The following is a 23,997-nucleotide window of genomic DNA, read 5'->3' on the forward strand; positions in this document are numbered from 1 at the left end:
TGGTTTACATAAACTACAGCCATTGTATTATTTGCCAGGAGGTGAATAGACACTCTGTAAAAGAGCAGTCAGACCTCTGTACAAGTGTTTGCACTGCACTGACTTCTACACCATTTCTGTGTGAGTGTGACTTGCATTTAATTCTGGACTATGTGAGTTAACCAAGTTCAATGGAGAAATATTTGTAACTGTAGTTTTGTGGGGAGAAAAACACTTCCATTTGGGTTATTTCTATCAGATCAGGGAGGAGAAAAAATCCTACAGAACAGTTGGAAGGGTATCTGAACTCTGCTGCCTGATGTACACAGTCTATTACCTAATCTTGCTGTCAGCGTACAACCTCCATGCAATCTCCAAAATGTGGAAAAGGGTTAGCTGTCTGATGAACTGAGACAAGTTGTGACTGTTGCTTGGGGCAGTGTCTGAGGTTGTGAGCTAAGGGAACTTAGTGTCAGGTCCATCCTGAGTTAGGTAGCTTCTTAGTATCTCAAATTCAGAAACGGCTTTTTTCTGTTAGTGTTAAAACGGTCTGCTCTGTTCTGACTTTTCAGCTGAAGGGCATGAAGAATGGTGTGAAGTTCTGAACCACATGATGAGTCAGGGTCCATGCAGAGTTGCCGGACATGCTTTGTTTCCTAAAGAATGTGGCTACTATGTAGTAAACACTGAAAGTACCTTAGTGGCATAGACAGTTTAAGAACAACTTTGTACTAAAAGTGGTTCTGACCTGCTAGATATCAGGAAAAATACAGGAGAATGATCATACACAAATATTCATTTTCTGTTGTGGTGAGTTGACCTTGGCTGGCTTGCAGGTGCCCACCACTCTCTCATACCCCCTCCTCAGCAGGACAGGGGAGAGAAATTAAAAACTCATGAAAGATAAAAGCAGTTTAATAAAGAAAAGCAAAGGCCATGCATGGAAGTAAAGGAGAACAAAAAAGATTTATTCTCTACCTCCATCAATAGGCAATGTCCAGCCACTTCTTGGGAAGTAGGGCCTCAGTATGTAGGAGTTGCTTTGGAAGAAAAATGCCTTAAAAATTAATCCCCCCCCCCCTTCTCTTAGCTTTTGTTGCTGAGCATACCATATGGTAGGGAAACTTTGGTTGGTTTGGGTCAGCTGTCCTGTTTGTGTCCCCTCCCAATCTTGCCCACTCCCAGACTACTGGCCTTTGAAGTAGGGGTTGGGAGGGGTAGAGAGACATACTCTGTGCTGTGCAAGCACTGCTCAGCAGTGGCCAGAACACTCCTTACCAACACCTTTCTAGCTACAAATACAAAGCACAGCACTATGAGGGCTGCTATGGGAAAGGTTAACTCCATCCCAGCCAGATCAAATACATCTACGTATAAGAAAATTTCTAGACCTGAATCCTATTGTGTTGAAGAAGAATATCTCCTATAGCAGAGAGACAGAAAGAGGGAGAGAAAGGAGGGGAGAAGGAGAGAGGCATTTGGCTACAACATTAGCAAGGAATGAGTCAAAAATAGCTCCCACTCATTTGGCTGCCACTGAAGTGGGAAAAGTTGTTTAATTTTTGCAAGAAGGAATGATCCGAAAGAGCAGTCACTGCAAAATTCTCGATGATTTGTCTTCTCTTCCCAAGAATATCTGCTACTTCCATATAGTCCTACTACATCCAGATAAGCTATTCTGACAATGTAGCCAGTTGTTAGGCATCCCACAGAGTCGAATGCACTTGGACTAGACTAGATAGACTTTTTCCCAAAAAATAATGCGCGTACATTCAGATCCCAGTGTAACATGAGAATTCCTGAAGGACATCAATCTTCTCAGGGACTGTTTAGTTTGAGGAAGAGAAGGCTGAGGGGAGACCTCACCACTCTACAGCTACCTGAAAGGACATTGTAGAGAGGTTGGTGCTGGTCTGTTCTCACAGGTGATTAGTGACAGAACAAGGGGGAATGGCTTTAAACTGCAACAGGGGAGGTTTAGACTGAACTTTAGGAAAAAAAAATTACAGAAAGAGTGGTCAGACAGTGGAATAGGCTGCCCAGGGAGGTGGTGGAGTCACCATCCTTGGATGTGTTTAAGGGTCGTATAGATGAGATGTTGGGGGATATGGTGTAGAGGAGAACTTTGTAGAGCAGGGCTCATGGTTGGACTCGATGATCCCAAGGGTCTTTTCCAACCTGAATGATTCTGTGATTCTGTGACTGAATGAGGGAATTCAAGCAGCAATTACTGTCATCGGAGAAGGGAGACTTCTAGGAACTGGCTTTCCCTTACTTCATAGAGAGCCTGCAATCCCAAGATAGTGCTGACTCAACAGGGTGTGAGAAACTGAAAATACAGCAGCTGTAATTGCTTGAGAAGTCCTTGCGTATCCATGAATGCTAAAAATTGAACTTCACATTCCAGTGGCAATTCTGAGTAAGTCACTCAATAAAGTGTTTAGATTCTATATGAGCAAATTATACTGGGCAAACAGTAATTGAAGATTCTCAAGTACAAACTTTGTAATTAATCTCCTTTTCAAAATTGATAGGTCCAAGTATTCTGAATCTTTTTTAACAAGGTAGTCAAAGAACAACACTGCCTTTTCTTTTTTCGTTTCTGGTTGCTCCTAGGCAACCCATTTCTGGGTAAATACAAATACAATATGCTCCCCTAAATATCACAAGTATTTTTGTCCTTGGTTTTCTTTTTCATTAGATAGCTTCCTGAGATGTTAATCCTCCAGGCAAGGAAGATGAACTTGAGAAATCCACTGCCTTTGAATCAATTTCTGTCTGTGAAAAAGTGTAGGTGTGCTTTGCTCTCATTAAGTACTACTAGTGCACTTCTGAAATACAGAACAGATCAGGACCCAGAGATGGTCATAACGCATGCTAATATGCATGGATACCTGGGACCACACGGGACTCAGGTTTTTCCATAACGCAGGACACTATGTACCTTGTTACAGGATGTTATTGATGGAATACTGTGAGGTAAGAGTGAAAGCTCTTAGATATAATGGAGTTAAGGCATTTGATACCAGTATTGAATACTGATCATTTTCCTGGAGGGATGCAGTTAGTAGCAGCAGTACTTGAATTTGTAGTACCCCAAAGAAGTCAGAACTTTATCTATTGGCACTTTTAATGGATTTCAAATATTAGCGCTTATTATTTATTAATCAGCATGGATTCTCTTCTTCAAATTTGTGCATGTATATAGTTTGTGAAGGAGGGAAGATGCAACTCAGACTCCTTTTTCTACAGAGTTTATGAAAAGGCCTGTCTTTAAATCTGTGAGAGAGGTAAAGAAGCTTGGCACTGTTGTACTAGATCTCCTTGGAGAGAAAGGCTCCATCAGCAAGCTTTGAAGCTGTTAGTGACGTTCTTAACCCTGCAGAAAGGTCAGAAAAAGATATGTGTGCAAAATGTTGATGCCAGACAATTACCACTCAGATCTGTGAAGTTAAAGGAAAGTAAATATGATATTATATTGCCCCCAGACTCACTGGACATGTAGGTCTCTTGATTCTGTAGGTATGCCTTTATCAGGAATAGATACCTTGTGGTACTTCCCTCTGGTGATTTATGAACTTCTTAATTGTGTGTGAAAAGCCTGAGGGTTATCAGTGGTTCACCACCAAATTTAAGAGCTGATTGCTTTTCAGTAAAGCCTAAAAAGTATCCCACATTTTGAGGATTCATGCAAAAACTTAGACCTTTTTAGAGGAGGGAAAGATGTTTGAGTGTATGAATTGTGACTATTAACTGTCACACTCTACCAATGTAGACAAATGCTTTTGTGTTTCACTAGTATTGTCAGAACATAGCAGTTCCTGTGTCTGATACCTGACACCTTGAGAAGCACAGAAAACCAGGACAGGCATGTAATGGTACCTCTGCAGCACCCTCCCCAATGTCCAGTGGCTTCAACCCTAAGATGTCCTGAGCCAGTTTGGGGTTGTTTTTTGGTGGGTTGGTTTTTTGTTGGTTTGGTGTTTTTTTTGGTTGGGGTGGGTTTTTTTTTTTTTTTTTTGGTTGTTTTGGTTTTTTTTTCCCCCATAAAACAGCCCTTATCAGTTTTCTTCCATTAATTTGTTTAACTGCTTTTTGAGTCAAGTACAGTTTTAGAATCTACAGCAGCTGCTGTCTGAAAACTCATCTACACATTCTGTGTAGAAGTACCCATCTTGGCCCTTTTGAACTTGTCACCTGGTATTTTTGCCTTGGATGAAGCAGATGAAGCCTGAGTATACTGGTTCAGACTGAATTTTTTAATTTCATAACCAAACAATGTCTGGATAACAAACTACCTCTGTTTACAACAGCTACCGAGATTCCTCAGAATCGACAACTTTTTATAGAGTATCAGCATGAAATTTATATATGTGAATGGAGTGAACAAAAAAAAACAATTTTAAGCTTCTTTTCTCAAGAAAAAAGTCTATGCATTTGCACTGTGCATCTATCATTCAACCTGTCCTTAGTAATTTCTGCCCTTGTTGGCCTATATTAACTCCTTTGTCTGAGCTGAAGCAGTGTCAAAATCAATTAAATATATATACACCATAAATCAACGTTTTGGTAGAGTCCAAAGTTAATGACTACTTTGAGGAAAAGTATCAGTATAACCTCAACATTTATTTAGCCTGTCTGGCTTGCCATTAGCCCCTGAGCACCCAGATGGGCTAGCCTGTCTGACAGTCAGCACATCAGGCCGATTTAGAGGCAGTGACAGTATTTCATATGTCTCAGCTGCTAATAAGAGAACTGAGGGGAAACAAAAGGTAATGTGGAAGCTGTTGTTAAAAATTATTAGTGGAGTAGATGGGAAGAACTAGGAACACTATGAGAATTCAACTCAGGGAGCACATGAAGACCAACTGAGATTACTGCTATGGGATAGAAGAGGTGGAGATGTAAAGAATAGGACAGAAATCCATGGGAAATCAGGCTTCATTAGTTTTGTTTCTAATGGAGTAACTTCCTTACTATCAAAGTATACTTTTTTGACTAGAAATTAAATATTTACAAACTACAAATTAAATATTTGCAAAAATTATTCAGCAAGTACTTTGCAGAAAAGTGATCACCTCTCACTCCATTAACTAATAAATTTAATCTTACTGCGACATTTTAGTTTATTTTCTCAGATTATACCATGGAAGAGAAAACACTTTGTGCACAGATACACTTCTCTTGCTATGAGGTGAGAGTTAATTCTATCTGTAGGACAGCCTGTTTTTTATATGAGTGCTACATAGTGGAAACAAACTATAAATGTTTTAATGGTTGAAGGAAAAACAAGAGTGAAACAGATGACTGGCCAGTTTTAAGACTCATCAATTTTCCTTAAAATTTGTTTTCTGCCATAATATTTTCTGCATATTTCCTGATTCTTCAGCTGATCAGAAAAGCTTACTTTGAGAAAAAAGGTTTAAATTTGTTCCTATTTTTGTAAAATTTAATGTTTACTTATTTTTTGCAAGACATATTATAAATTTAGACACTCCTGGTAGCCTCAGTATAGCCCTAAAACTTGAAAAGGGAACAAGTCACGGTATAACAGAGTAGAATTAAATTGAGAGGATGCTGTGCAACTAGCTCCAGACACACACACACACATATATATATATATATATACAGATTTATTTATATACAGTTTGGGCTTTGCACTTTTTGATGGTGATCTATAATTATTTAAAAAAAAAAAAAAAAAAAGAACAGAAAACCCAAAGACAAACTTTTGCCAAAGCACAGATTCAAACAGGAAAATAGTTGACAGGTTACCAGTGCAGTTCTTCTGGAAGTTGGGATTCTCTAGCGGGTGCCCGGGGATGCGGCATTGAAATCTGTGCTGCCAGAACTCAGGAAACCAGGGATTGCGGGTGTTGGTGTCCAGACGCAGCTTCAGATAGTAGTCATCAAATGACAAGACCTCTGGAGACTGCAGTTTGATAGTGATTCCTCCATTTGCTTCAGGTTCATAACCTTCAATGACTTCATCTCTGTCTGCCCAACCATCACTGAAAAGAGGCAAAAACCCACTTATTACACAAAGACAGGAAGCTTGTTTTCAAAAAACAAACAGCCAAAGTCAGGCCAGCACCCTCAGAAGTAAGTGATTAAGGCAGGATCTAAAGGTATGTCTAAAATTCTGGCAGAGAGGGAGAGCAGAAAGCACAATGATGGAGCAGTCTGATTTTATGCAGAATCCTCATTAAATCATCTGCAATTATAATTCTTGTTCCTCTGGAAAGGTTTTTTGGGCATAGCTTTTGGTGTGATATCTTTATGATTGAAGAGATTCTGCCTTATTTAGGCTGTCCTGTAAGGGGTGGAAACTGAAAGAATTAGTATCTATGGAAAGGAAATTGAACGAGGATCCTGGGTGTTTTGTGGAAGAGATCTCAGCATGCATGGATCTTACAGCTAGAAGAGTAACTCAAATCAAACACAAAATGAGAAATGCATTGTGTTGGAAGAGAATGGAATAAGAATACTTGATAAAGTTGACCAGACTAAAAAGAAAACCAAGACTAAAAAGAAAACCACATGCTATTCTTGCACTGCATGGGATTTGTGATAACATGCTTCTTTTTTTTTCTCATTATTTTTTTTAACAAACAATGGATTTCTATTTTACTTCTCCATTTATTCATGTAAGGGATACTTTTAAGAACCTGAAGATAAAAGTCTTTCTTGATAACATTATTCATGGAAAGTCTATTTTAACAGGTTTAAACAAAGTCCATTGGGCTTAACATCTAAATTTTAGTTTAGTTCTTTTAACAAGAAGTCCATTGATTTAGTGTCATTCTCCAGTTCTTATTAGGGTTCCCTAAGAACAGTGCTGTTACAGTCTAATTTAAGTGCAAATACAAGTGAGCCATTGCTCAATTTTAATATGCTGGGCATGTCATGAGAGAAATAGATTATTCTGGCCTCTCAGATCTAGCTTTATCCACTCAGAATCAAATCAGTGGCATTGCTGCTGTGAAAAGCAGACAGATGAAGGAAAAAGGTGATTGACCACTGTGAGAGAAGTCTCTGTTGCACCCAGAAGAGGCTTGCATCCTAAACTCCAGACAGACTGAAAGAAGGTCCTGTTAGGAGCCTCTTACACACAGCCTTGAGAAGACTGTTGAGGTGCAGCCCATACAAGCTGAGGGCATTTATGACACACTCAGCATAGATGTACCTGGGACTCCACAATGGAAAACAGACAAGATTTGAAGTAGCAAGCTCTGTCACAGTCCTTGTCAGACAGTTATAAAGTGACTATGCATTGGGCACGTTTGAGTCTTTGGTCCCCAGCCACTAGACTGAACAGCTGCATGGTTTACCTGACATTCACATTAACTGCTGCATCTGTGTTGTAGGCACCTGGAAAAAAAACCTGGCAGATCTCCTTGGAAATACAGGAAAATCCAGGTACTGAATGCTTTCCATTCAGGACACACGACCCAAACCTCTATTACAGGAAGCTATTTAAGACATGGGACATCTGGCAGCCCCCTGAGTGAGTGACAAACAGATTGCTTTGAACCTGGGACCAGGGACTCACAAAGATGTATTTCAAGATGACACTACATGACACTTTTGAGCCAGGATTTCTTCATTTCCCCCTTTGCCAAAGCCTTGCAGTAGAACTGCCCAAAATTTCTGAGCTTACAACCACCGACCAATATCTTCATATAGCCAAGCAGCATAAGATATACATATATGCATGTCACATCTCACATGTGGCATGAAAGCGGAGAGCAGGGGGACGTGCAGGGAGCACGTCACAGGAGGGAGACAGTGATGGCTGAAGCGTCCCACTGTGGAGCTTGGGTGGGCATGATGGGGTATTCCAAAGTGACTGTCTGACAGGCTGAACCCGGCAGCATCTGTTGGATCACTTCTCCCCACGGCCAGCCATGCAGGTTACCCAACTCCTGCCCTTGTGGCAATATATCCCAAATGATAACCACGTGGCATAGCCTTGGCCTGACAGCTGCACTTGAATTGCCACAGAAGTGCACAGATTTCAAAAGCCACAGTTAGTCCCTGCTCCCTAGACAGCCTTGAGTTTTGGAGAGGGAAAGAAGCCACAGCCCATCCCCTCTGCATTCCCCAGTCCTCACTTGTCCGTATGCTGGGGGCAACTAGTAAAATGTACCAGGCACCTGGACTGCCTCACAACAGACCACAGCTTAGACAACCCCAAAAGTTAAAACCATGAGAACAACCTTTTTGGATTCCATATAATTCAAGCTGCAAATTAGCACCAGAGGAGAGAAACAGATACTATATTTACTTCTCCTTATGTGGGGGGAAAAAAAGCAAGAGGCCACTCTTACAAGCATAAGTACTCCAGTCCTAATTGCTTGGTGACTTCATTATTTGTTACAATGTTTATGGCTTGCAAACTGTAGACTCAAGCAGAAACATTAGTGAGTCAAAAAAGATTAAGTAAAAGAGACTGTTTTTTACAAGACTTTCTAGAAAGGAGGTAGTTTCTTTACTGCTTGGATTCCTACCAGGCAAACATTAGAGTGATTTATTTCCCCTCCCCTTTAAGTTTGGCTTGGAAAATTGTCACATTCACTCTGAAGGCAAAGCAGAGCAATTCTGCAAAGGTAATAGAAAGTGTATTTCAAGTTCTCTGAGGGCAGCTGATGAAAAAGTTTCCCTAAATTGGAACGTAGATTGTCATCTAAAGTTTCTTTGTCTCTTTCTGGCCCCAAATGTTTTTTCTTCTCTCTTCAACTTCCTGAAATTGTTACATCTGTCTCTTAAATTTTGTGTGCAGTGAATTGTGAAGAAAAGGCACTGGAATCAGAGAAAAAAGTTTATACGTGTTGAAGTTCATATAGGATCTGTGCTCTACTTTCAGTGAAGTCAGTGAAGTAAAGAGTCCTCTGGTCTCTTAGGGGACACCTGCCATCCTGGCGGCTGCAGGCTGGCTGCGCTGAAGGTGCCCTGAGGGGGCCATGCAGCCCTAGCAGCAGCAGTGGGAGGATTATCAGAAACCTAAAATCCTGTTGTAATCTCGGCCTATATTCCTTTTTACTGTTCATATATTTTAAAAATAAATAAATAAAATAAAATAAAATAAAATAAAATAAAATAAAATAAAATAAAATAAAATAAAATAAATGAAAAGGATTATCTGTGAACTGTGCATCCTTAGTGCCATATGAATAAATGGATAGTGTTCCAGCAGACAGTTAAAAGAATGGACATTTCTAATGCTGGGCAACAGCATGATACCAAAGTCCAGATGACACTGTGTATATCAGTGACAGAATCACAAAAGCAATAGCTGATTCAACGGAAAAATGAAATCTCATTTTAAAAAGGCAGCATGTACTATTCTTTTGTTGTCAGGTTTGAGTACTTTCCACCTACTTTCCTTTTATACTGCTGAGTAGCAAGTAGCACCACACATAGCACTTGTTGCAAAACCATTTTTCTGTGTGCTTCTACTGCAGATTTCAGAAGGTGGCTGAATATCCATCACCCTAAATGCTTTCCCTGATGACTGTCCATTGTAGGTTTTGTATGACAGTCTGGCCTTGAAATGTGCAGGTATCTTGTGCAACGATCTGTGAGGAGGTTTAAAGTGTGAAGACAGAAACACTAAGGGAGGGACAAGCATGTGGGTGTCAAACTAGCAACCACTCTGCTCTTAGGAAAGAACTGCTTTTGTTACGATTTCGTGGTGTTTATCATGATCAAAATGGTCACTGATATTCTGCGAGCTACTCTTGCAAGTCCCAGGCTGGTGACTGACATTCATGATGCCAAATCCAAATTTCAGCATTCAGTCACAAACAAAAATCAGGAAGAAAGGGAAAAAGGCCAGAAATACCCCATCTAGTTTCAGAAGCCCTATTTCCCATTATCACAGACTGAGTTTGAAGAAACAAAACTATTTTTTTTTTCTTAACTAGTTTACTACTCTGTTAATGTGTGACAGTGAGCATCTCTGAATTGTGGTCAAGTATGTTAGCCTCCCTGTATTTTCTGAACTGCAGTCACATATATTCTTGTGACTGAAACACCAGGAGAAATGTAATGGATTTCCAATTTCCCCTCTTCTTCCAAACATGAACACTGTCAGCTGCTTTTCACAAGGGCTGATGAGACAACCAGCAATCAGGCTTTCTATTTTCATCTCCTCAGGACTTAACTCTTAAACTATGTAGCAGCAGCTCTTCTCTGCTTCCCAGCACAGCACTCAGAGAATTACTATTCTAGATGCTCTTTCCAAATAGGCAAAAACACGCAAAAAGTAAACATGCTATTTTTTATGAGGACTACTTGCCCTGTGATTATTGTGGGAGGTAGCATCTTTTAACAGGTAAAGAAAAATAAACACGTTTGTCAGTCATGGTAACTGACTGGCAGTTTGATCCCAGCACCCTTATAAGATTTGATCTGATGGACCAAAGCTGTAGAGGGCAACTGATTTAGACTCCTCTGTCTGGAGGGCTGTATCATTGGCAGCTTTGTCAACTCTCTTTGCATTAGCTAAGCTAATGTTTTCTTAAGAAGTTTGCATTCATGATATTTTTTCTGCTGTATTGACCAAATCATAAAATATATAAAAGAAATTAAGAGCAAAAAGCCCTTTATAAATGCTAAATGAATTATTTTTGCAATAATCCTTCTGCCTACAGCAGATATTCTTGTCATTGTAAAACCAAACAAATAATTCATATTAAAGTAATTTCCATCTTTTTTTTAGATATGTTCTGTTCCTGTGCTAGTAGACATTTTTATCCACTTTGAAAACAATCTTACATGTAGCTATACCTATGTAAATTGAAAACATTAGCTTCAAAATTTCAACCTTCGCAGAGGTTCCATGCAGTTACCCCACTCAGGTAGGGTAGCAGGACACCAGGTGACCATAACTGTCACACAAAAGGATCAGAGTCTATATTCTTGCCTTTCTCTCCATAAAGCTAAAGCCCATGTCAATATATCTTCCTCATCATGTTGATATACATCCCTGCAGAGCATAGTTCTGAATGCCTTCTCATTGCTTTCAAGGCTGCCAGCTGGCCTGCTGTTATGTTAAACTTCTAATAGATTTAAATATGAGGACAGCACCACTCAAAGAATTCAACATTCACTAAAGTGTCATGCCATTTTTTTTTTATATATGGCAATATCTTTATTTTTAAGGACAATTATTATATGTCGGATTAAATAAATAAATGGCTGGACATTTTACTTTGAAAGCGCTTTTTGAAAAACCATCTTTCTGTGTGGTGAATAGACACTGCTTATTTAGAGCCTCAGACACTGCTTATTTAGAGGCATTTCAAAACGCTACAAACCCCTAAATGGTGATAACTGGAGTTTAAATAATTTGTTATTTGATTCTGGTAAATGCCAGTAATCTGGATTTCCAGAGCTGGTCAAACCTGGAAGCCTGCAAATTTCATTTTCTCTTTTTATAAAAGTCTTTTCTGACAGCATACCACTGGAAAATCCAGCATGGATTCTCCTGCCTGAGTGCAGGAGTTGTACGACTGTGACGGCCTCCTGCCGGCTCTTCTGACAGAATGGAAGGAAACTCAGAGCTCAGCATAAAGCCAACCCAGAAAGTACCAGTGTGGCAGGTGGAATAATTTCATAGGCAGCTCCACCAAAAAAAAAAAAGCGTTGATAGGAGCAGAGGTGGCAGAATCAGGCCCAGAGTAATTCTCAAACAGTACTGTAGCTGGCTGCTTAGCTGCCCTCTTCTCGGAGTAGACTCTTTAAAAAAATCTCTACTTCACCAGCCTGATGTACTGGAAAGAAACCACACAATTATCATATTGTGAAGGAGGATAGACCTATTCTCTGGTAATAGGGAACTCTAGCAAAGATATTCAGTGTCTGTGTAATACATGCCTCAAGCAGAAGATGCCATGTAAAGAAAATTGAGACTGTCCAATATTCACAAGTCAGCAACTGGCAAAGTGACTTCCCTCCTTAGGTTTATGCATTATCAGTCAATGTCAGTAGTCACCAATGTCACCTGAAGGGTGCTAATCATCATTGTTAATGAGCATTATTTTGAACATGAGAAACAAAAGGCCATTTTTGCACTTACTCATTCAGCTAATTCAATGGTACTGCATACTTGCATTGAAAGGTGGGAGAGCTTTCCTCAGTTGCCAAACCATGAATCCTTAAAAAGCACCCTTTTACTCTTACACATGTGAAAATCCTGGCAATTTTAGGAGATTAGTCCCAGGGCCACAGATAAGCCTGTATCTCAGTGCCGGCAAGACCAAGCTGAAAGGTTGTATAACATCATGCTATAACCTGAGGCTTGATGAGCACTGACTGACCTTAAAACCAGAAGAATCAAATTCACTAAATCTTGTCAGCCGAAAGAAAAGAAAAAGGAGTGATATAGGCCGGTAGTTTTGCTCCTGCAGGCATAGATGGATGTAGACGGGAGTCATCAGCTTCCCAAGCTGCCTTTTGCAGCAGGCATCGCAAGGTACTGTGGGATTTGTACCTGTTCCCTTCCCCCACAAACTGTGCTGGGCTCAAATGTACCTTGAATTCCAGCCTTTGGATTCCTCCTAGTTGTTGACCTTCATAGGTCAATCCTGACTCAAATCAGCTGAAAGCATCATGGAAATGTCAGCTCTGCACACTGGAAGCAGGAGGAGAAAACCACTGAAGCTCCTTCTGGGAGGGAAACGGAAAGTAAAAGGGAGACAGAAGATTTCTGCCTTGACAGTTTCACACACACACAAGAGAAGGTACAAGAGGAGCATCTGGTGCCAGACTGTGCAGTTACTGATTTTAGACTCATAACTCACACAGCACTACTATGCCACTGTGGGTTGTAATTCTGCCATGGACTGTGGAATGAGGAGCATGTCAAACCTGGTCAGGACTTGGGCTGCACATCTCTAGAGAGCCCCAGCATGACTCAGGAAGAGACCGGTATGATTTATCAGTTAACCCTGCTCCTTTTGAGACAGCTGCATGTACCCAACACAGTTTGAACTCTAATGCCCTACAGGAGGTGGCATATTCTGAGACAAATTGAAAAATGAAGTTCAAAAATAATTCCCAAGATGACTTTCTGCATGTTCTTTGTCATATTTCTTAACAAACTTTCTGTTCTTGCCCAGTTTTGATTCATAAAATTTCATACACAATTTTTCATTTCCCATCCATGATTACTGAAGGCACGCAGTCACAGTAGCACATTAGTTCTTATATTTTACACAAGTACAAATCGATTGTAGGGGCTTCCAATTTTTATTTAGTGAATCAGTGGATTTATTTTGAATGAGTGACACTGTGAAGAACCTAAGTTGAAAAATGATAGGTCATTATGTTTCAAGTTATTATCATTCACTTTTGTGTGAATTTTCAGAGTTTTTGCACCGTTCATTTAAAAAATGTAGATTATAACCTCGTGGACCATGATGGATTGTATTTTGCAAATATGTATTTAGGAAGGTTTTAATTATCGTATGTGGTGCATATATTTGCATGCCATTTACATAATGTAATCTAACTGCCTATCATGCAGGCGTTATCTTGGGGAGTCTTTACTGTGAAGATTCTTGACACGTTTGGCATGTGCAGCTTTTTGTAAATGTAGTTGCTGTTTTATGCAGGAGAGGTTTTACCATTCTCAAGGGTGCACAATGGTGCATATCTTGGAAAATCAGCAACCATACATATATTCTCTAAGGCAATAGCTGATTTTTCAAAAGGTGTACACATGCTTTCACCCCAGACTGACAAGTAGATTGAATTCTTGCTCTGCATATTTGAAATTCACAACGTCAGGCATCATGGAAGTGCAGTACCTTTTCCAAATGAAAGCACATGTGTAGGGAGGAGTAGTATCCAATTTTAAACAAACACACGCAAATAGGAAGCCTTAATCTTAGCATTGTGCCTCATATAAGGTGCTCCCAGGCCCCAATACATGCAGCCAAATCCAAGATTTTTTAACATCTTCTTACTACGCCTAAATCTGAAAGTAGAGGGGTTTGTCTTTGCTTCTCTGTACCAATTCCTAGGGATTTTTTTTATCCCCTTGCTGCTGCTGTGCTGCAAATTATGTGCAAGAAGACTCCACTGAAGAATGAATATGGATAGTAAGCGGTAGTTCCTGACATGGAGAGCTCAACTGTAGTCCATTTTCAGGGAGGATAGTTAGAAAGAAATAGTCTTGTTAAGATTTCCATCCTGTCTGAAGGTCTTAGAGACTGAAGTCTTTTCTGTGCAACCATGCAAAGGCATAAAGGGAAATAGAGTGCTTCCTAATCCTTCTCGAGTCAACTACAAACTACTCAATTCAAAATACCTTGAATTCCAGACTTTAGATTTCTCCAGGATAGTGACTTTCATAGGATAGTCCAGAATTTTCCATCAATGTTTTATATTCTTATGTGATTCCCTCAAGTCATCCCTTACGGTAACCATCTCATGTGCTAATGCTTAAGAGAAATATACACAGAGTTTATAGGCCTTTTTTCAACAGAAATCAAATTTCAAATATACAGACCTAAAGAGGACACCCTACATCTTGTATCAGATTGCTATTACTGATTTGCATATATCCTATTTTTATACCTGTACAAGGTTTCTGGAATGCTATTTCCACACTCATGCTTGAAAACTGAACCTTTACCCACATATTTATGCAGGAACTGCTTATTGCTTTGATAGCCCTTCCATGAAACCATGTCTGCAGAGGAACTGGTAGCTGTAGATAAGAGTCCACAATCCATTCCATACCAAAGCATACTAACATGGGCTTAAAAACATCAGATCAAATATAATGGAAAACAAAAGGTGAAATGTGATTAAACCTATGATAAAATAATAAAACTTGTGAAGCTGTTAGTCAAAGTTAACATATATTAGAAGAATATTTCCATAAACAGCTGTTTCTGTTTCTACCAAAGCTATTTTAAATTTGGCCATATCTGCCATTCTTTCTTTTTCACTTTCTGTGCATACTTGAACATTCAGATTACTATGAATGTTTATGAATAAGATAATTTCCACTCAAATATTCATAAATTTTCATTTGAAATTATATATTGATATGGAAAATACCCAATTCATACCATGCTAGTGAGTTGCGTAAGCACCTAAACCTTTTCAGTGAAAGAATCAAGTAATACTTTAACACTTTCATAGAGTAAATCAGTTCTCAACCTGTGGTCTGCGGACCCCTGGGGGCCACAACGTCATCACAGGAGGTCTGCAAAGGCTTAAAGCAGGGGTGGGGAATGTCTAGCTTGGAAACATTTCGTCGGGCCTGCAGCAAGCACTGCACCTCCTTTTCCCACAGCCCCCTCCCCTCAATGCTCCTCTCATACTCAAGCCCCCCCACCCCCACCCCCCATACCTGCCCAAGTCTGATCCTCCAAGCGGTGGCTCTGGACACCTCAACAAAAGTATATGGTGACTGAACACAGACAAAAAAGGGGGGAGGTAAGAAGAACTGTAAAAACTTTTCATCAAATTTTAATGTAGAAATTGGCATCAAATTCAGACCATAAAATGGGCCATTTGAGCAAGAAGAGTGTTGATGCTATTTCAAATTCATATGGAATCACTGAAATGAAGGTATTATAATAGAGGTGTATGCATTAACAGATTAACCTATTTCCCCTTCTCTCCAAATTTGAAGACCCTTAATGAGAAAATTGAAATAAATATTTGATGTAGTCTAGTGCTTTAAATCTTGAATTAAGCCTTGGTGGTCTGCAGCCATAAAAGTTATTCAAAGGGTGTCCATGATGAAAGAAAGGTTGAGAATCCCTGGAATAAATAAAGTAAATCATTAGATTTCAGTAACCTACTAACACAGCATTGCATTGTGTATGCAATGAACAGTTTGTGAACCACTTGCAAACCAAGAAACCAATGAATAATTTGAATAACTAATTCATCTGAACATTAATCACTCTTTTCACAAACAGTTGCTGAACTTTAGGTCTAATGCCTTGAATATTTTTTTAATAACCACTTTGTTCAGCCAATACTATTATACGTGATCCAAAACAACTGTTATAGAGCATTTTAAAAATATATAAAAGTATTATTGATTTATTCTTCTGCCCTTATTGCTGTATTAAAGTCATAAATGTTTATTCATGTAGCTACACAGATATGAAAAAGAAATCTAAGTACAATCATCCACCTGTCTAAACCAAACTTAGTTCAACGTCACTCAGATAACCTCTACGCCTTAAGAGTATCTGCCTTGTCAAGCAGAGCTACAGTAGAACAGTAGCAGCCTTTTAGGCATCACTGTCTGGTATCTAATCCATATTATATCAAAATATGTTCAAAATACAACTGGAAATGATCAGGTGTCTTGCTCAGAGGAACCACTGCAATGTGCCATCTTGTTTAAATACTACTTATTAAAGACTAGTTTATAAATTTTTCATTCAGATTGTTCATGTTACCTCTTCTAGGTATCATGGTGGCACCACTGAGAGAGCTAGGATGGCAGATACTGGTGTAAGGAAAATGTCCACACAGGCTCCTGCTAGTGTGCAGCAGCTGAATGGTATTACACTACATCCCACAGTAACCTCATTTTGTGGCATCTGGGCCATGGAATAGTTGTAGAGAAATGCATACTTAAATACAGAGTTTGCATGCAGCAATACCTGTCTACCAGCCTGACTATCTAGGAATTATAAAAAGCACTCATTGAATCTTTTTTTTGCCATTAAAAAACTGATTAATATTCAGACTTGCCCAAGTGTCTGGAAGAACAATGTAGGTGAAGATTTTCTAAAAGCAATAGATTTCATTGTAAGTTAAGCCAATCAGAAAGGTATACTGAAGATAGTACAAAAAAAGGATAAAATTCACTGATCTGTCATAAACAATTAAAAAAAAATGTGAACAGATGCACATTTAGAAAAAGAGTATAGTGCTTTGCCAAAATCTTGCTCAGAGTACATGTGTTCTTATAGATACTTGAAGCATGCTTAAAATTGCAGGAGTAAAATAGTTCCATATACTTTTTACCCGGTCAAGCCAACATATGTTGTCAGCCTGACACTGAATAAACTACTGACATTTCATTAGACTAAATAAGAATATAAAAACCAGCAAAGTCACCACTGAGAAGGCCTCCATTCTAAAAAGTGTCTAAATTTCAAAATCACCAAATTAATGCACAATATAAACAGATTAACTTCAAAACAGATGAAACAAACTTTGTTAATTTAACTTTGTCAATTCTGTACTGGCGATTGAGGGAGCAGTTGTTTTCTTTCTAGATCCCAAGCTGTACTTGAAACAGAAGACTTCTTACAGGCAATAGGTATGGATATCGTTTCTCGTATACGTTTTCCTGATGGAAATTTCTCTTAATGCTCATCTTTCCCAATAAAGTATAGAGGCTTTGCTTCTGATGTAGAGGCTATGCTTTTGACCTTTAGTTGTGCAGTTATGGAACAATTTATGTTGGAAGGGACCCCTGGAGATCTTACAGCTCAGCAAGGTATATGGTCCATGCAATCTCCCTTCAAGTAATTTGGCTCATTCCTGTCATCGTCTCTGGGTCATTAGAGAAAGTACAAGTTGTGTAACTAGGGAGACAACAAATCTGCTACTATAGGATAAGCTTTATGCTTTTATTTAGGAAGCCCAAACTTCTTTTATTAATCTGTTGACCCCAGAACAATCAAAGTGTTCATAGAATCAAATTTTGTTAATTAGTGAAGATGTCACAACTTACTAAGAGAAAAATGAAGTAAGCTTTTTAAAAACAGAACCTGATTTTGTCCAGCTTTTACACAAGGGCACAATCACGAAAGAGTGTGTAAGCTGCTGCTTCTCTTACATGACACAGTGAGAAAGAAATATTTTTCTTTTTCCATTCATGAATCCAGCCACAGAAGAGGAATGGGTATGGACTCACATAAAACAGATAATTGTCACTTTGGTTCATGCACTCGCTGGAGATATGCAAAGAAAATCTGAAAGACACTGTTCAGAAACTTCCCCTGAGTAAATGCTGTGTTTATGGGCAAGGAAAAGGAGAAGCGTAAAAGCCAAATAGCATCAACTAAAGCCCGGTGTCAGGGTGCTGCATGGGTCAGCTGCTCCCTGAGGGCTGGGGAGGCGGGAGCTGAAGGGGGGGCCCAGGGCAGGGCAGAGAAGGGCTCTAGTATAACTTTGCCCAGACCAGATGAAATGGGGAGACCCAGAGGTCATGGCTGGGTTCAGCCAAGAGCTGACGTCACTGGGCAGAGCATCTGATGCCATTAATCAAAGAGCTGACTGATGCCACAGCAGAAGCATCCCTTCTGTTTTCAGCTTTTTAAAGTGATATAGACAGGAATTATTGGTTTCTTAATGTTTCTGTTCCGCAAATACAATCACTATAGTCACCACAAACATGCAACACGTGCAGAGAGAAGAGAGAATGACTATCATGACAATAAACGGGACCAGTTGCCATTTCCTGATGAGAAAGAAAAGTAAATTCAAAGCCATGGAGAAGTTGACAAGTCCCCAGTGTTGTTATTTCCTTTTACTCTATGGCTGAAGGATATGTGAAAGGTTAAGAACCCATCTCAAAGAAACTAAATCTAGTCTACCTCTAGTAACAAAATCTGAAAGCAAAACTTCAAATCTATGTTTATACACGAGAAACAGAAAAAACCAGTCATTTCTGGAGAAGGATTCAAAATAAAAAATACTTTCTTGTATTTATCCATTGAAATACAAACAAAACCTACAGACCTCAAGGTAAGTCACATGCACATTTAAAAACCAAAAAAACCCCAAACACCAAACAAAACAGTACAGTAGAAAAAATAAAGGAAAACAGCTTTTCAATAAAAATACTGTTGTGAGACAAATGTAAGAACATCTGTCTGAATTTTTGAATAGCTTGGATCCAAGGACTGTTGCTCACAATAAGATAGAAGAGATGAAGGAAGAAAAATTGGTGGAGAGGCAGAGCTAGATGAAGAGATCTGTATATTTTGTGTATTACAACCTGTGAACTGTAAGTAAAGGAAGACTGCACAGTTGGCACTACCTCACGAGAAACCTGGGATGTGATTAAAAGCCAAACAGGCGCAGCGTTCTCAGCTGCTTCCTGCTGTCTTAGAAAGGAAAATTGTTTGAGTTTTCCAGGGTGCCTTTTACCTTCCTCTGATGGCTACCTGTGCTCAGTCCTCTACCTTCCCTCTGCTTGATTCCTGGTGCATTAAAACTCTTTATTTCCCACTCCACTGAAAACTAAAGCATGCATAGGCTTAATGTACCCAAGCAAAAAGGAGTGGACACAGAGGACAATCTTAGAGTAGCCTGAGCCTTGAGGGACCAGCTATTCTACATGGAGCAAATGACTTACCCATAGCGAATACCATGAGATTCATTCTGAAACCTCTAAGTGTGATCTAGTACCACTTACTTATCTGACGGACACCGCAGAAAATGAGATTGCTCAGCATTAGTAAATATTCATCAGTTAGAGAAAGGAAAGAATATAAGGGTAATATCAAGATCACTTTCATTATGGGTCATCACCATTTTGGAAGGTCCATGGCAGGCAGAGCACACAACTGTTGAGAAAGAATGTGGATGTGAAGATATGAGAGTTTTTAAGTAAGAAGAGTGTATAAATATATAAATACAGATATATAAATACATTGTCATTACCATAATTTCCCAAATGACATTGTAACTAATGGAGAAGGGGGAGAAAAGAGGGAAAGTAGTAAATTACTACAGGATGGTCAATGCAGTTTGAAATACAAATAGTTCATAATCTATACAATAGGTATTAATCTTATTTCCAGTTGTAAAAAAGGAGAATTATTTAACTCAATGCCCTAACTGACAACACTGAGGAAACAATGCTGATGGAAAGAAGAGGGAAAAAAAGTGGGTTTTTACAGTATCTTTATGAAATGCAGCATTATGTTTTTACTTTAAATGGAATAAAAATATAGCTCTTCAGCAAATTAACCCTTATTTAAAATCAGACTTCGTTTACTAATTACTTAGAAATAGTAATTATCAAGGGGAGAGGGAGGAGATGGGAGACCTGTGCAGACATGAAACTCATGTATCATCTAATGCAGTAACCACAGATCTAAGCCAAAGGGGAATTCACATGAATGGAGATGAATTATATTTGTCAATCAGTTTTCATCCTGCGACACTTGCCCACAAAGTCTCCCATGCTGTGCTATAGAGCCACTTAATATCTCCTGTATACTGACTCTAGCTACAGCCAAGCAATCTCTTGTCACTCCATGCTTTTCCTTTTCTCATCTGCTTCTCTGTTACCTCCCCGGTTATTCTTCCTTTCTACCCTGCATGACCTCCACCCTTTCACACTGTCTAGCTAACAGGACTTCATTTGAACAAAGCCTCTAGATATTGCCATGATTTAAATGACAGAGAAAGATAAAACTCCTCACCAACTACATGAAGAAAAGGACATCTATTATTAGCTACTGTTCTTTCTGTGACAGACAATATCTCCATATGCACAGCCAGCAACTGCACACTGGAAACTACATTTTAATCCCTGCTGAAATACAATAAAGTAGAAGGATGCTACATCAGTTAAAAAAAAAATCAGCTGTGAAAGACTGGCATTGTATTAATGGGAACTACATAGTTTTGGCAGAGGAAGAACAGAACTGTCCCTGGAAGACTGACCTAGTACAAAGAATGAGATCACTACAACATTATTTATTTCTTTTGCTGCATTAACATACAGTTTAACTGTGCTACAAGAAATGTGAACTCCAGCAAACATATTAATTTTACAGTTCCTTATTGCTACTACTGGTCTTATAATAAATGCATGTTTGTGCTCTGAATAATCATTTTTTTAAAGTAAATACATCTGTTTAATAAAATTAGAACTTGATCCAGTAATGGTCAAGGAGATGCTTGAACTGACTAAAATGTAACTGCTAGAACATCATAACATAGTAACACTTTCACCAGGACTCAGTTGACTTTGAAACTATATTTTTGCAGAGAATAGAAGGAAAACTGGATGTCATCATGATGGAACTAAAATATCATTCCCAAAAAAGACAGCCTTCTGTCATATTGTAGTCATGTATAGATATTATATATGTGTGCTATGTAATTCTTCCAGCCAAGAAAACTGAAAGGTAAGAAAGAGTTTTGAGGGGAAAAAAAAAAACCAAAACCTAACAGAATTAGCAGGTAAATAAATTAATATTTGCTAGCTCAGTTTTTATTACCTTGGTGAGGAAATCTCTACCTCAGGACTCAAAATCCACAGGCATCACTGAATTCCAGTTTAGGACTATGTTTTTTAATAGCCTAAGAGAGGAGAGTCATGTCTTTGCTGTGTGCCTGTCTAAACAATGACCAGAAATAGCATGGATTATTTAGCAGGGATGGTTTGACAGGGAAGTATCTAACGGGAATTGGTTTAATAAGATAACCTTTAAAATGGTATATTCAAGAAATCCTCAGAGAAGCACTTACCAGTGTTGACAGCTTTCTCTGTGGAAATCTTTTCTTAAAAGAAAATAAAAATAATGAAGCTCAATAGGGACAGATTCGCTTTTCTCTTTTTTTATTATTATTTTTTTAAATATAAAATCCCAGAGTCTAATTGAAATGTAAGCTCAAAGACGATGAGCCCATTCAGCAATAACGGAGATACTGCTGCTTCTTTCTCCTCTCTGACACTACCTTTACCACTCACCAACTGTTATTAGCCCACATTGGTCATTAGCTTCTTTGAACAGACCTTACTATTTTATTTTTTATTAAAAGCAAAAACAAAATGAGGAAAAATTAGTCCTTTCCTCACTGAGGTGAGGAAATCTACCTATCAAACAACAGTAACTTCTTCCATGTCTATGTTAATGCATAGTACTGAAAGACATGATGCTTCATCCTTAGAAGTGTTAAAGTGTTGATTGTTGGCTCTTCACACCTTCTCTAAGTAGTTTGTCCCTGTGATTTTTGTGTTACCAATAACCCAAATATTTGATGAGCACAGACTATAAAATTTCAAGACATGTTTACAAATTAAGAAATTTTATAACTTATAGTTTTCAGAGACTTTTTAGAGTCTTCATGGCTTACATATTTAATTCTTTGAAGTTTTCTTTGAAATCATACGAGCTAAACAATTATTTTATGTTAAACGGAAATTAAGATTCTTATACAGTTGCATGCCTTCAGGAACAAGAACTGAATAGAAATACAAAATAATCCACAAATCACTAAAAAAAAGGCTTCTCTGCTCCTCCCACCAATGACAGAGAAGCATATCTAATAAGCTAAATACAGACACAACACCAGAGCTAGAAGAAACCATTGTGTTTCATACCACAGTTTGTTCAAGTTAATTTCCTAGAATATTCACAAATAGCAGAAACATTCATGAAAGGTATACCTGCTCAGTGCAGACAATATAAAGTAATTTGAAATTGATCTTACCTTTTTATCTTCATAGTACAAAGTACCTTAAATTCTTAGACTGGTCCTACAGACTCATCACAGTTTTGCAGACCAGAAAGACAGGACAGCAGCTTCCTTTTAATGTGTTACTAAAGACCCTAATTATTCAACTTTTTAATGGAAACTCCTCTGAAGCAGCCACTGGTGTCCTGGCATGACAGAGAGACAACAGCTTCCAATATCCCAAGAATGTCTGGAGTAAAAAGTAACCTTATTTATTTTCCCAAGTTGAAAAAAATTTATTTATTTTCCCAAGTTGAAAAAATTTTCTTTTTGTTTGTTCAAAAAAATGTCTGGAACCAAGAGTGCATCTGAGATCTGGCATCTAAAACTTATGAAGAAAAATAAAAGGAGATGGAAATACTATTAGTGATTGTTTTTATTCTTCAACACACTAGGACTCTCTCACCGCTGTATGATGAAAAGTTTATGCTGAAAAATTGTTAATTTCAAATGTCTCAACATTTACGTAGAAATACACCCAGAATTCTTCTCATCCTCTCCTCTTTACATGGACTTATACTCTCCTTAATGATCTCCCTCAGTATATTTTTATATTGGAATTTATTTACATGAAAAACATAAACTTGAATCTTTCTTTTTGCTGAGTAACAGTTACATCCTTGACATTTTCTTTTCCTTGTTCATTTATGTATTTGTTTTCTTTCTCTTATATCAGCAGCTATATTTGCAATGTCCTTCAATACTTTTTAAATGCCTGCTTACCTCACCTTCATTTCTCTTGAGACAGATTTAAACAGCAGCTAGTTCAGTAATTTTAGACTCATTATTCTCTATCTTTATTCATTAGTTTACTTTTTCATTTTCACTATTTTTTTCATTGTAATTGTAATTGTATAACCCTCTCCGATTTCTCTTAACACACCAGCTATCTCCTTCTATATGTGTTGCAATTTCCTTTCTTCACACATTGTTCTTGTTTGGCTTACTGTCATATCCTTCCTCTTGGCAGAAAACAAGAATGTTCAAATAGCCAGGCTGAACAAATCATATTCCTCATTATGCACAGCACCTTATTGATATGCATTTCTTATATACATTTTGAAATAATGGCTCTTGTGATTTATACTGCAACTTCCTAGGAGGAAAAAACCTCTCTTTGGAATTTCAGTATTTAATTTGAAATAATGCAGATCAGAAGCAGTGTTTCTTATACATATTTGATTTAATCTTCAGGCATATGCATATGACTTAGTACTTGAGAGGGTGGAAATCCTGAGCATACAACAGTTGTAGGAGCATTGCAAGCTTTAAGTAAATAACTTTGTAAATACATGAGAGGACCTTTAAATGAGAGGACCTAGTGATTTTTGTATTACTATTTCTGCGTATGTTTTCGTATGTCTTTGAATATATATTTCTATGCACGTGTACTTAAAAAAAAGAAAACTGGTTACCTAATTAGTATAGTAATTTCCTTCAGAACAGCCCCTACATTCCCCAGCTACACAGAGATCTCACCACTCAGCTCGGTTCCTGTTAGCTCACCCAGTACCTGCCTTGGACTTGGCAGAAGAAGTCACC

General features: G+C 38.4%; 1 protein-coding gene across 6 annotated transcripts in view; it reads right to left on the reverse strand.

The window, feature by feature from the left end:
• Positions 1-23,997, reverse strand: part of GRM1 (glutamate metabotropic receptor 1) — a 201,123-nt gene that overhangs the window by 66,262 nt on the left and 110,864 nt on the right. For all 6 annotated transcript variants that reach the window (XM_074896595.1, XM_074896598.1, XM_074896596.1 and 3 more), the window contains one exon: positions 5,755-5,990. In XM_074896595.1, the coding sequence (XP_074752696.1) occupies positions 5,755-5,990 (236 nt within the window). The remainder of the gene's footprint in view (positions 1-5,754; positions 5,991-23,997) is intronic.

The sequence above is a fragment of the Athene noctua genome, chromosome 1 (assembly GCF_965140245.1).
Source record: "Athene noctua chromosome 1, bAthNoc1.hap1.1, whole genome shotgun sequence".
Classification (NCBI taxonomy): Eukaryota; Metazoa; Chordata; class Aves; order Strigiformes; family Strigidae; genus Athene; species Athene noctua.